The sequence below is a fragment of the Oncorhynchus mykiss genome, chromosome 27, assembly GCF_013265735.2.
Source record: "Oncorhynchus mykiss isolate Arlee chromosome 27, USDA_OmykA_1.1, whole genome shotgun sequence".
Taxonomy (NCBI): domain Eukaryota; kingdom Metazoa; phylum Chordata; class Actinopteri; order Salmoniformes; family Salmonidae; genus Oncorhynchus; species Oncorhynchus mykiss.
The window spans coordinates 29,129,738-29,144,745 of NC_048591.1; the positions used below are offsets into that span (position 1 = coordinate 29,129,738).

The 15,008-nt window shown below is 46.9% G+C and overlaps 1 protein-coding gene across 3 annotated transcripts in view; it reads right to left on the minus strand.

Moving 5' to 3' along the window:
• LOC110507915 (solute carrier family 12 member 9) overlaps positions 1-15,008 on the minus strand; it is a 58,768-nt gene that overhangs the window by 21,943 nt on the left and 21,817 nt on the right. For all 3 annotated transcript variants that reach the window (XM_036965310.1, XM_021588336.2, XM_036965311.1), the window contains 3 exons: positions 9,846-10,003; positions 7,473-7,555; positions 5,511-5,635 (listed from right to left, as the gene is read on the minus strand). In XM_036965310.1, coding sequence (XP_036821205.1) covers positions 5,511-5,635; positions 7,473-7,555; positions 9,846-10,003 — 366 coding nt within the window. The remainder of the gene's footprint in view (positions 1-5,510; positions 5,636-7,472; positions 7,556-9,845; positions 10,004-15,008) is intronic.

Genomic DNA, 15,008 nt, shown 5'->3' on the forward strand with positions numbered 1-15,008 from the left:
GAATTCTGAAGGAGAACCCAGAAACTTTGTTTGCCGACTGCTCACAAAACAGGACTGTTACAAACCTGTTATTCTACACAGACCACACTACTGCCTGGCATACAACTGTAACCAGGCATTTCAGCTATACCACAAAGAAAGGCATCTGCAAAGGAAGGCAAATACATATTTTTGAGGAAAGCAATAAGGACCAGGAAAACTGTTTCTGATGGTAAACGTGGACCATGACAGTGGTTCTGGTACAGGGCAGTGAGGCTGCACTCTGCTCTTTTGTGCAGGACTTCCCCACTCTAAGGTATATGGCGGAAAGCAAAAAAGACAAGGACAGCACCCCGACCTCTCCCCTCACCTCAGGCACCCCGACCTCTCCCCTCCCCTCCCCTCAGGCACCCCGACCTCTCCCCTCACCTCAGGCACACCGACAGCAGGACTATCTTCCCCCCTGCCTGCCTGCCTGCCTACAACCACCATAGCCAAGACCACACTACCATCAGCCTGCTGAGAGACAGGCTGGCTCTGTTAGAGGTATGGGTTACTGAGCTGAAGGAGCAGCCCCCCAGCTACACTACCATCAGCCTGCTGAGAGACAGGCTGGCTCTGTTAGAAGTATGGGTTACTGAGCTGAAGGAGAAGGTCCCCAGATACACTACCATCAACCTGCTGAGAGACAGGCTGGCTCTGTTAGAAGTATGGGTTACTGAGCTGAAGGAGAAGCTCCCCAGATACACTACCATCAGCCTGCTGAGACAGGCTGGCTCTGTTAGAAGTATGGGTTACTGAGCTGAAGGAGCAGCCGCCCAGCTATACCACCACCAGCCCAGACAGAGCTTCTACAGGACCAGATCAACCAGTGCAGGACCCAGATGAAGAACTCTGTCCAGGAGCTCAGAGAAAGCCTTACCACAGCGCCAGAGGTGGTAAAGGCCACCATGAGGAGAGCTGGTTCAGGTAAAGGAGGAGATGGAAAAGGAGTTGTCTGTCATCAAGAGGGTGCTACAGCACAGAGAGCAGACTGTAGAAACTCCTAGAGAGAAGCTGCAGCCCCTCACCACCCCGCCTTTATCCACCCCCCCATACCGACAACCCTTTACTCACACCCCCAGTCAACAAAGTGGCTTACATGGGGACACCGACTAGAGAGAAGTTCCCCCTTACACATCCCCCTCCCATGTACACAGGCCCTGTGTACTCCAGCCCCAGACCGTAAACCCACTAATCTGGTAAAACCCACTGAGGTGGCCATCCTCATTGACTCAAATGGGAAATTCATCCAAGAGGATAAACACTTCCCCCACCACAACGTGTGCAAAATATGGTGCCCAAAAACACAGGATGCACTCCACATCCTGTCCCAGCCTGACTTTGGCATACCAGGCCACATTGTTATTCACACCAGCACTAACAACCTGCGAGAGGAGGAGGAGAGAGTAGGCAGCCTGGTCAACAGAGTAGCAGAGAGGGCCTCTGAGTGGTTCCTCAACTCCCACATCACCATCTCCACTCTGCTGCCCCGCAAAGACTTTCATCCCCGTACCAGACCTACCACCAGAGCATCACCACTTCCATCGGCTTAGCCAGACCGGACCGGGCCCAGCCTACTACCCCGCACCAGACCACCACCTCTACCAGACCAGAGAGGAAACCCCACGGCCCAGACCTGCCCCCCTGCCCCCCCTCCACAGGGCCCAACAGCAGGATTAACGCAGCTACTCGGAGGTCGTCATAGGACAGGAGAACCCTGTGGTATTGAGTGAGATTAAACAGCTCCTCCAATACATCTGCACTAAAGCACACACGGACGCATGTGCACACCCACACACACAAACCTATTGAATAGGAATATATACAGTATATATACTGCTCAAAAAAATAAAGGGAACACTTAAACACAATGTAACTCCAAGTCAATCACACTTCTGTGAAATCTAACTGTCCACTTAGGAAGCAACACTGATTGACAATACATTTCACATGCTGTTGTGCAAATGGAACAGACAACAGGTTGAAATTCTAGGCATTTAGCAAGACACCCCCAATAAAGGAGTGGTTCTGCAGGTGGGGACCACAGACCACTTCTCAGTTCCTATGCTTCCTGGCTGATGTTTTGGTCACTTTTGAATGCTGGCGGTGCTTTCACTCTAGTGGTAGTATGGCTCAGGTAGTGCAGCTCATCCAGTATGGCACATCAATGTGAGATGTGGAAAGAAGGTTTGCTGTGTCTGTCAGCGTAGTGTCCAGAGCATGGAGGCGCTACCAGGAGACAGGCCAGTACATCAGGAGACATGGAGGAGGCCGTAGGAGGGCAACAACCCAGCAGCAGGACCTACCTTCACCTTTGTGCAAGGAGGAGCAGGAGGAGCACTGCCAGAGCCCTGCAAAATGACCTCCAGCAGGCCACAAATGTGCATGTGTCTGCTCAAACGGTCAGAAACCGACTCCGTGAGGGTGGTATGAGGGCCCGACGTCCACAGGTGGGGGTTGTGCTTACAGCCCAACACCGTGCAGGACGTTTGGCATTTGCCAGAGAACACCAAGATCGGCAAATTCGCCACTGGCGCCCTGTGCTCTTCACAGATGAAATCAGGTTTCACACTGAGCACATGTGACAGACGTGACAGTCTGGAGACGCCGTGGAGAACGTTCTGCTGCCTGCAACATCCTCCAGCATGACCGGTTTGGCAGTGGGTCAGTCAAGGTGTGGGGTGGCATTTCTTTGGGGGGCTGCACAGCCCTCCATGTGCTCGCCAGGAGGTAGCCTGACTGCCATTAGGTACCGAGATGAGATCATATGCTGGTGTGGTTGGCCCTGGGTTCCTCCTAATGCAAGACAATGCTAGACCTCAAAGTGCTGGAGCGTGTCAGCAGTTCCTGCAAGAGGAAGGCATTGATGCTATGGGCCCGCCTGTTCCCCAGACCTGAATTCAATTGAGCACATCTGGGACATCATGTCTCGCTCCATCCACCAACGCCTGCACCACAGACTGTCCAGGAGTTGGCGGATGCTTTAGTCCAGGTCTGGGAGATCCCTCAGGAGACCATCCGCCACCTCATCGGGAGCATGCCCAGGCGTTGTAGGGATGTCATACAGGCACGTGGAGGCCACACACACTACTGAGCCTCATTTTGACCTGTTTTAAGGACATTACATCAAAGTTGGATCAGCCTGTAGTGTGGTTTTCCACTTTAATTTTGAGTGTGACTCCAAATCCAGACCTCCATGGGTTGATAAATTTGATTTCCATTGATAATTTTTTGTGTGATATTGTTGTCAGCACATTCAACTATGTAAAGAAAAAAGTATTTAATAAGAATATTTCATTCATTCAGATCTAGGATGTGTTATTTTACAGGGAGTACCAGATCAATGTGCAGCTACAGTGCCTTGCGAAAGTATTCGGCCCCCTTGAACTTTGCGACCTTTTGCCACATTTCAGGCTTCAAACATAAAGATTTAAAACTGTATTTTTTTGTGAAGAATCAACAAGTGGGACACAATCATGAAGTGGAACGACATTTATTGGATATTTCAAACTTTTTTAACAAATCAAAAACTGAAAAATTGGGCGTGCAAAATTATTCAGCCCTCTTAAGTTAATACTTTGTAGCGCCACCTTTTGCTGCGATTACAGCTGTAAGTCGCTTGGGGTATGTCTCTATCAGTTTTGCACATCGAGAGACTGAAATTTTTTTCCCATTCCTCCTTGCAAAACAGCTCGAGCTTTGTGAGGTTGGATGGAGAGCATTTGTGAACAGCAGTTTTCAGTTCTTTCCACAGATTCTCGATTGGATTCAGGTCTGGACTTTGACTTGGCCATTCTAACACCTGGATATGTTTATTTTTGAACCATTCCATTGTAGATTTTGCTTTATGTTTTGGATCATTGTCTTGTTGGAAGACAAATCTCCGTCCCAGTCTCAGGTCTTTTGCAGACTCCATCAGGTTTTCTTCCAGAATGGTCCTGTATTTGGCTCCATCCATCTTCCCATCAATCTTAACCATCTTCCCTGTCCCTGCTGAAGAAAAGCAGGCCCAAACCATGATGCTGCCACCACCATGTTTGACAGTGGATCTGGTACTTCCCGTATAATCGCTCCACATTGATCTGGTACTCCCCGTATATCGCTCCACATCGATCTGGTACTCCCTGTATATAGCTGCACATCGATCTGGTACTCCCTGTATATCCCTTCACATTGATCTGGTACTCCCCGTATATCGCTCCACATTGATCTGGTACTCCCCGTATATCGCTCCACATCGATCTGGTACTCCCTGTATATAGCTGCACATTGATCTGGTACTCCCTGTATATCCCTTCACATTGATCTGGTACTCCCCATATATAGCTCCACATTGACATGGTACTCCCCGTATATCCCTTCACATTGATCTGGTACTCCCCGTATATCTCTCCACATTGATCTGGTACTCCCCGTATATCGCTCCACATTGATCTGGTACTCCCCGTATATCGCTCCACATTGATCTGGTACTCCCCGTATATCCCTTCACATTGATATGGTACTCCCCGCATATCGCTCCACATTGATATGGTACTGGTACTCCCTGTATATAGCTGCACATTGATCTGGTACTGGTACACCCTGTATACAGCTGCACATCGATCTGGTACTCCCTGTATTTAGCTGCACATTGATCTGGTACTGGTACTCCCTGTATATAGCTGCACATTGATCTGGTACTGGTACTGGTACTCACTGTATACAGCTGCACATTGATCTGGTACTCCCTGTATATAGCTGCACATTGATCTGGTACTCCCTGTATTTAGCTGCACATTGATCTGGTACTCCCTGTATATAGCTGCACATTGATCTGGTACTGGTACACCCTGTATACAGCTGCACATCGATCTGGTACTCCCTGTATTTAGCTGCACATTGATCTGGTACTGGTACTCCCTGTATATAGCTGCACATTGATCTGGTACTCCCTGTATTTAGCTGCACATTGATCTGGTACTCCCTGTATTTAGCTGCACATTGACCTGGTACTGGTACTCCCTGTATATAGCTCCACATTGATCTGGTACTGGTACTCACTGTATGTATACAGCTGCACATTGATCCGGTACTGGTACTCCCTGTATACAGCTGCACATTGATCTGGTACTGGTACTCCCTGTATACAGCTGCACATTGATCTGGTACTGGTACTCTCTGTATATAGCTTCACATTGATCTGGTACTGGTACTCCCTGTATTTAGCTGCACATTGATCTGGTACTGGTACTCCCTGTATATAGCTCCACATTGATCTGGTACTGGTACTTCCTGTATATAGCTCCACATTGATCTGGTACTGGTACTTCCTGTATATAGCTCCAATCTTCTGCATTTTATTCCTTGTTAGTTACCATTTAATTTAGCATTATTATTTTCTAAACTCTGCATTGTTGGGGAAGTTTCATAAGCAAGCATTTAATTGTAAAGTTCACACCAGTTTTATTTGGCATGTGTGATAAACCCAATTTGATTTGATTTAGTACCTGAAGTTAGGAGCTGAGGCCCACTCCAGAGCCAGACAGGCCAGGTCTACAGCTGCGTACACCAGCAGGAAGAAGATGGTTACAATGCTGGCGATGGTGTTCAACTTCCCTGTGAACAACACCAACTACAGATGGAGAAAAGGAGAGAGAAGAAATAGATGAGGGAGAAAGAGATGGAGGGGAGAAATAGTTTCTCCTCTGACGTTCACAACAAAGTCAGTGAGAGTCAGTCTCCTCAGTTCTCCCCTTTAATAAGAGTATTAATTAGCTATTAACTGAGCCCTCAGCCATAGGCCAGTATGGGCAACTTCTGGGCCTGCCACTGCATCATTGTCCTGTCCTGTCTGTCTGTGAGTGAGATCAGGTCAGTTGTCTTCGTGTTGTATGTCCAGTCCATATAAACCCATGGTAATCATCAAGCTATTCTGAGAGGCGGAGTTATCACTAACATCACACAGCCCTTTACAAAAGGTCAGACCACAAAGATAGAGGGGCTTCTAAATCAGTCCCAAGGTTTCCCTCTTCCTCAAATATCATCTGGATCACTTTGAATTGATGCATGGCTTGTCTCTATAGCCACCTCCCTAACACCTTCTTTCACCTTCCTTCCTGACCTCCCTTCGCTCCCTTTCTCTCATCTGTGAGATTGTTTAACATGGAGTGAGATTAGAATCACACTTGTGTCATCAGTGAATCATTCAAATGGCAGAGAGAGAAAGAGCAAGCAGCAGAAAAGAGGGGGAGGACTAGTTAATGAGCTCCGATACAGGCTAATGATTTCACTCTAATTACTCCCCCACTCCAGTGTAGAAGCGGAGCAAGGGATGAGAGAGGAAGACAAAGACCAGCCATTTAGACTTTAACACTAGCTTCTTGAAGAGTATCTGACTAGCCAGTCATTATCAGAGCTCTCTCCACCTCCATCTATTTTTTCTGTCTCTTTGTATCTTTACCCTCCCATCTCATCTCCTTTTCTCATTATGTCTTGGCCAATTCTCAGTACTCTCAAAGTACTTCCCTTCTCCTCTCTCCATCTATCTTTTTCCATTTACCCTTCTCTCTACTATATCAATCTACCTTTTCCTTCATCTGAACTGATCAGAGATTATTGATCAGGTGAAATCAGACCTATTCTCTCCTCTGTGTCTTACCTGTACTAGTAACCAGGAGAGGACAGACACCCAGGTGTTCCTATTGGCCTACCTGGACTAGTAACCAGGAGAGGACAGACACCCCAGGGGTTTCTATTGGCCTACCTGGACTAGTAACCAGGAGAGGACAGACACCCAGGTGTTCCTATTGGCCTACCTGGACTAGTACCCAGGAGAGGAGGACAGACACCCAGGGCTTCCCATTGTCTTACCTGGACTAGGAACCAGGAGAGGAGGACAGACACCCAGGGCTTCCCATTGTCTTACCTGGACTAGGAACCAGGAGAGGAGGACAGACACCCAGGGCTTCCCATTGTCTTACCTGTACTAGGAACCAGGAGAGGACAGACACCCAGGGTTTCCCATTGTCTTACCTGTACTAGGAACCAGGAGAGGAGGACAGACATCCAGGGCTTCCCATTGTCTTACCTTGACTAGGAACCAGGAGAGGAGGACAGACACCCAGGGCTTCCCATTGTCTTACCTGTACTAGGAACCAGGAGAGGTGGACAGACACCCAGGGCTTCCCATTGTCTTACCTGTACTAGGAACCAGGAGAGGAGGACAGACATCCAGGGCTTCCCATTGTCTTACCTTGACTAGGAACCAGGAGAGCAGGACAGACACCCAGGGCTTCCCATTGTCTTACCTGTACTAGGAACCAGGAGAGGAGGACAGACACCCAGGGCTTCCCATTGTCTTACCTGTACTAGGAACCAGGAGAGGAGTACAGACACCCAGGGCTTCCCATTGTCTTACCTGTACTAGGAACCAGGAGAGGACAGACACCCAGGGCTTCCCATTGTCTTACCTGTACTAGGAACCAGGAGAGGAGGACAGACACCCAGGGGTTCCCATTGTGAGATGTCTTCTTAGCTGGAGACAACACCGTGCCTGCAGACGGGGGAGAGGAGTGAGCAAGTGAGAGAGAGAGAGAATACAGTTGTTTACAAACACTTAGGTTGGAGTCATTAAAACTCGTTTTTCAACCACTCCACAAATTTCTTGTTAACCAACTATAGTTTTGGCCATTCGGTTAGGACATCTACTTTGTGCATGACACAAGTAATTTTTCCAACAATTGTTTACAGAGATTATTTCACTTATAATTCACTGTATCACAATTCCAGTGGGTCAGAAGTTCACATACACTAAATTGACTGTGCCTTTAAACAGCTTGGAAAATTCCAGAAAATGATGTCATGGCTTTAGAAGCTTCTGATAGGCTAATTGACATCATTTGAGTCAATTGGAGATGTGCCTGTGGATGTATTTCAAGGCCTACCTTCAAACTTAGTGCCTCTTTTCTTGAAATCATGGAAATATCAAAATACATTTACAACTGCCTGAAGGTACCACGTTCACCCGTACAAATAATAGTACGCAAGTATAAACACCATGGGACCACGCAGCCATCATACCGCTTAGGAAGGAGACCCATTCTGTCTCCTAGAGATGAACGTACTTTGGTTCGAAAAGTGAAAATCAATCCCAAAACATCAGCAAAGGACCTTGTGAAGATGCTGGAGGAAACAGGTACAAAAGTATCTATATCCACAGTAAAACGAGTCCTATATCAACATAACCTGAAAGGCCGCTAAGCAAGGAAGAAGCCACTGCTCCAAAACTGCCATAAAAAAGCCAGACTACAGAGAGGACATGGGGACAAAGATCGTACTTTTTGGAGAAATGTCCTCTGGTCTGATGAAACAAAAATAGAACTGCTTGGCCATAATGACCATTGTTATGTTTGGAGGAAAAAGGGGGAGGCTTGCAAGCCGAAGAACACCATCCCAATCGTGAAGCACGGGGGAGGCAGCATCATGTTGTGGGGCTGCTTTGCTGCAGGAGGGACTAGTGCACTTCACAAAATAGATTGGATCATCAAGGAGGAAAATTATGTGGATATATTGAAGCAACATCTCAAGACATCAGTCAGGAAGTTAAAGCTTGGTTGCAAATGGCTCTTCTAAATGGACAATGACCCCAAGCATACTTCCAAAGTTGTGGTAAAATGGCTTAAGGACAACCAAGTCAAGGTATTGGAGTGGCAATCACAAAGCCCTGACTTCAATCCTGTAGAAAATGTGTGCGAGGAAGGAGGCCTACAAACCTGACTCAGTTACACCAGGAGGAATGGGCCAAAATTCACCCAGCTTATTGTGGCAAGCTTGTGGAAGGCTACCCGAAACGTTTGACCCAAGTTAAACAATTTAAAGGCAATTCTACCAAATACTAATTGAGTGTATGTAAACTTTTGACCCACTGGGAATGTGATGAAAGAAATCAAAGCTGAAATAAAATCACTCTTTTCTATTATTCTGACATTTCACATTCTTAAAATAAAGTGGTGATCCTAACTGACCTAAGACAGGGAATTTTTACTAGGATTAAATGTCAGGAATTGTGAAAAACTAAGTTTAAATGTATTTGGTTAAGGTGTATGTAAACTTCTGACTTCAACTGTATGTGAGAGCAAGAGGGAGGAGGAGAAGGAGTAAGATGGAGGGAATTAACGTTTAGGACCACATTTCAGTTGATACATGAAATTAATTAAATTAATTAAATTAGAGACTTTAAACTCAAATCAATGCAGCCAAGGGGATGGAGAGAGGGAGGAAAATAAAAGAGAAGGGGATGGAGAGAGGGAGGAAAATAAAAGAGAAGGGGATGGAGAGAGGGAGGAAAATAAAAGAGAAGGGGATGGAGAGAGGGAGGAAAATAAAAGAGAAGGGGAAAAAAAGGGAAGGTGAAGGGCAAAGACAAGGCAGATATTTTAAAAGTGGGTGAGATGAAGAGATGTGTGTTACACTATATTAGGGGATCCATTACCCAGTGGGTGTAGGAAAGTGGCAAGCAGGTTGCACCATGAATGACACACACGATGAGAACTTTAAGTTAAACACCTTTAATCATACAGTCACAACAAGGTAAAAACAAAACCCATAAGCTAAAATATATGTTTAACCCGTGAAAGGCAGTCTAGTTCAGCATGGTTCAGTCTAGTTCATCTGTTCTGATCCAGTTGCCCACTCTACAGGGGAAACCTGCTTAATACTGCTATTCATCTCCCATATCCACACACAACGCCAGTGAGAAGGGAGAGAGTGTGAGAAGAAGCTATAAAGAGAAATAATAAGGGTGAGGTGGATCGTGAGAAAGAGGAGGACATAAGTGTACCCACCAAACAGGTCGTCCCGTGCCAGGGCGAAGAGGATGCGAGAGGCCCCTATCAGGTTACTCATGGCAGCAGACATGGTGGAGGAGTACACACCAACGGTCACCAACGGGTTCCACACATTAATGTCCCGCAGGAAACTGTAGTCCCTCTGGAGGAGAATACTGAGAGAGGAAGAGAGAGAAATCAGATGATATACATTCATATGAAACCCTCCCCCACTCCACCCATCTCTGTCTGTTTGTCTGTTTTTCTGTCTGTCCCCTCTGTCTGAAAATTAGGAAATGCCAATGATATGATTTGTGTGTGTGTGTTGGTCTGCATTATTGTTTGTGTGCCGCAGTTAAACGTTTATGAATCATTGCTTTAAATCAGACTGACATTCTTAATAATCCACCAGCAGCACACACACAGAGTAGTGAAAACACAAGTCATTTGAGTATGCACATGTGTTGGTTGGACCATTGAAAGTTACTCTGGGGTGCGTGTGTGAGTGTGTACACGTGTGCTTGCGTAATGGAGCTGGTCAACGCTATAGCCTGGTTATTAATTCCTGTGACGTGTGGCAAGTGCAGTATAAATCTGAACAAGCTTGACATTTTAAAACCTGCACTCCAAAACAAAGCCATCATAAAGAGGTGGCAGCCATGCAGAGAGGGAGAGCAGAGGACAGAACCTGAGTCATGCAGAGAGGGAGAGCAGAGGACAGAAGGTGAGTCATGCAGAGAGGGAGAGCAGAGGACAGAACCTGAGTCATGCAGAGAGGGAGAGCAGAGGACAGAACCTGAGTCATGCAGAGAGGGAGAGCAGAGGACAGAACCTGAGTCATGCAGAGAGGGAGAGCAGAGGACAGAAGGTGAGTCATGCAGAGAGGGAGAGCAGAGGACAGAAGGTGAGTCATGCAGAGAGGGAGAGCAGAGGACAGAAGGTGAGTCATGCAGAGAGGGAGAGCAGAGGACAGAAGGTGAGTCATGCAGAGAGGGAGAGCAGAGGACAGAAGGTGAGTCATGCAGAGAGGGAGAGCAGAGGACAGAAGGTGAGTCATGCAGAGAGGGAGAGCAGAGGACAGAAGGTGAGTCATGCAGAGGGAGAGCAGAGGACAGAAGGTGAGTCATGCAGAGAGGGAGAGCAGAGGACAGAAGGTGAGTCATGCAGAGAGGGAGAGCAGAGGACAGAAGGTGAGTCATGCAGAGAGGGAGAGCAGAGGACAGAAGGTGAGTCATGCAGAGAGGGAGAGCAGAGGACAGAAGGTGAGTCATGCAGAGAGGGAGAGCAGAGGACAGAAGGTGAGTCGTGCAGAGAGGGAGAGCAGAGGACAGAAGGTGAGTCGTGCAGAGAGGGAGAGCAGAGGACAAAAGGTGAGTCATGCAGAGAGGGAGAGCAGAGGGCAGAACCTGAGTCATGCAGAGAGGGAGAGCAGAGGACAAAAGGTGAGTCATGCAGAGAGGGAGAGCAGAGGGCAGAACCTGAGTCATGCAGAGAGGGAGAGCAGAGGACAGAAGGTGAGTCATGCAGAGAGGGAGAGCAGAGGACAGAAGGTGAGTCATGCAGAGAGGGAGAGCAGAGGACAGAAGGTGAGTCATGCAGAGAGGGAGAGCAGAGGACAGAAGGTGAGTCGTGCAGAGAGGGAGAGCAGAGGACAGAAGGTGAGTCGTGCAGAGAGGGAGAGCAGAGGACAGAAGGTGAGTCATGCAGAGAGGGAGAGCAGAGGGCAGAACCTGAGTCATGCAGAGAGGGAGAGCAGAGGACAGAAGGTGAGTCATGCAGAGACGGAGAGCAGAGGACAGAAGGTGAGTCATGCAGAGAGGGAGAGCAGAGGACAGAAGGTGAGTCATGCAGAGAGGGAGAGCAGAGGGCAGAACCTGAGTCATGCAGAGAGGGAGAGCAGAGGACAGAAGGTGAGTCATGCAGAGAGGGAGAGCAGAGGGCAGAACCTGAGTCATGCAGAGAGGGAGAGCAGAGGACAGAAGGTGAGTCATGCAGAGAGGGAGAGCAGAGGACAGAAGGTGAGTCATGCAGAGAGGGAGAGCAGAGGACAGAAGGTGAGTCATGCAGAGAGGGAGAGCAGAGGACAGAACCTGAGTCATGCAAAGAGGGAGAGCAGAGGACAGAAGGTGAGTCATGCAGAGAGGGAGAGCAGAGGACAGAACGTGAGTCATGCAGAGAGGGAGAGCAGAGGACAGAAGGTGTGCGTGTGTGTGTGTTCATGCACATTTTGGTACTTTGTGATTTTTGTATTAACATGTCTGAAGGCTATGCCTTTGTATAACAGGCGTGTATACAGTTGTTTTTGAGTGTGCGTCCTCCCCTCCATCCCATAATACAGATTATTGATCAGATCATTAAGCTGGAATGAGCTGTGCCATGGAAATAAAGAACAGAACGAAGTAAAGCACCTGTCAGAAGAAAAACATTATTTTAGGAGGGGAGTGCAGCTAAATGAGAGCCTGGAGAGACTGGACGTTCATTCTCATGCTACACATCAATTGTTTGTTCATACGTTAATATTATTTTGCCATTTCTTTTAAATAAGCTTCAAAACCAACTACAGGGGGAGGGAGGCAGAGAGAGAGCAACACAGACAGAGAGAGAGAGACAGGCTGAGGAGTATTAAATGGGATCAACAGCTAACAAGGCCTGTAGATCTCCTCTCCACCCCTCCCTCCCTCTGCTACTCTTTCGCATTCACTCTACCTCTCTCAATCTCAGACTGTCTCTACTATACCCCTTCTCATATTACCTATTGTTTTGCTACATTCTCATTCCTTCTACTATTTTTATGGTTGTTTTTTTATTTCCTTATTAGGATCCCCATTAGCTGTTGCTTATGTAGCAGCTACCTCTTCCAGAGGTCATGGGCAACATAACATGAACCTCCTCATTGTCTTCTCCATCTCTATTAATGTGTGTTGGCAGGGACAGAGGGGGGGAACGAGAAAGATACAGAGAGATCAGAGACGGACAGAGACCGACAACGAGAGAGATCTGTGGTGGAGAGATAGCAAGCAAATAAAGGATGGATGGACAGAGAGAGCCAAGGACAGGCACTCTGCAGTGGGGTGATTGCAAGGGAACAGAGGTATGAGATGAAAGCAGAGGAGGGCAGACAGACTGAGAATGTTGGACTTGTTGCCTCAATGTCTGGACAAGAGACTAGCACTACGAGCCAGCAAGTGTGGGGGGGACATGCGAGAGAATTAAACAGCCCCAGGGGAAGCTAGGGAGGAGACAAGATGCTCAAGGGAGAACAGGAGGGAGTGAAAAACAGTACCACATTCTCTAACACAAATAAAAGCCATATGGGGGGCTGAAAAACAGAAGAAAAAACTAAGAGATGGAGAGCCTTGTGGGACTGCACAGCTTCCACACACACACCAGGCTGCATGTTGAAGATAGCAGAACAAAAGGAGGAGGCAGATTTAAATTAATATAATTATTCAGCCAGTAATAAATACATAAGCTTCTATAGCAGGATGGGATTAGCCAACAGGTCACTGATGCACAATACACAGAGGTGCACACACACACACACACAACAAAGTCACTCAACCAGAGACACACACATGCACCACACCTGCATATATACACACTCCAATGTCACTCATCCATAGAGGGAAGATAAAGATACACACACAACCACACTCTGTAGTTAGTCATCCAGAGAACGAATGCACACACACACACTCGCTCTTCACTTATCCAAAGAAAGAGACAGGCCGTAAAATACACACAAATCATTCAGGTCTCAGTCCCTAAACAAGATACAGACACAGTCAATCTAAGCTTACTGTATGTTGGGGGTTTGGTCTGGATTTGGTTGTGAGAGGGGCTGGAAAGTTGGCAATGGGCTATCAGTCACCACTCCCTACCCTACCCTGTTAATATACTTCTCATAGCTGGACAGGAAACCATCATCATCGTCTTTTACATTGGGCTCCTATGCACCTTCCCAGAACCATCTAGAACACATACACACTCTATAACTGTACACCTGTAACCTATTCAGGTATGCATCAGATGTCATTCTCCCAAAAGGCAGCACTATTGTAGATCTGAACAGCCATTCTTAAATCTCCCTGACATTTATGTTAAGTGAACACAGTGCCTTTTACCAAGAATGCAGAGTAACTAGCTGAAGAGGGGAGCAATTTACTTTGGCTTTCTTCAAAGGTTACACCATTTCTGTATCTATAAGGTTGCATCCAAACAGGTAGCCCAAATCTCATATTTTTCGACCAATCAGATCAGCTCTGAAAAAATCTAATTTGATGTGAAAACAACTAATGTGATTGGTCAAAATATCAATTAGTGGGGAAAAGATCAGTATTGCGCAGCCTGTGTAAACGCTACCTAAGAAACCCCTCAATGTCAGAGTGAAATACAAAGGGAGCTCCTCATGTGAGATGGTGTGACCTCCACCTGTTGGATACTTCTGGGTACTGCTACCAAGTTACTTTTTTTCACCAAAAAAGGGGGGAATAACGTCCAACTCAAAAAGCTTCTATTTGTTCCCCCTCAGTGAAAATCACTTACCCAGACCATGATAGACATTCAACTGCTTTCCCTTCAACGAGGCTTTGTTGCTATAGCAATGCAGAGAGTGTCCGTGGTGAAGGGGGGGGGGGGGGGGTCCAGTGTTTGGCATTTAGTAATGTCACTTTGACATGACGTTGACTGATGGCTTTAATGCACATTCTCCCTATTTAATCTGAGTAATCCATTTAGTCTGTCTCTTAATGACACACTGGTGACACATTGACTTTAAAAGTGCAGAAAGTTCTCTTTAGTTTGGTGACAGATGTAACAATCCGTGACTAGCGCCATGAGTTTTTCTGAATAGTGACTTGACTTGGAAAAACTCTGGCCCCTTTTTCTGCAGCCTTACAACTGACAACCAATTGTAACTTTCAACTAAAGGAAATGTGGCCCATTGTTGAAAGACAACCTGTGACCTACCTTGTGACAAGGGTGTAACTGTTTCATAATGTAAATAGGCATTTATGAGAGTTTACCTCTAGTCAAGAATGTTATACAGCCCTTTTAAGTAAATTAGGCTACAATCAATGTGGAATTCCATGGCCAGAAATAACAAGTTTATGATTCCAGTAACACGCATGATGAAATGGTGACTTTACCCCTGGCCAAGTTATCACTGTACTCTTCCACGGG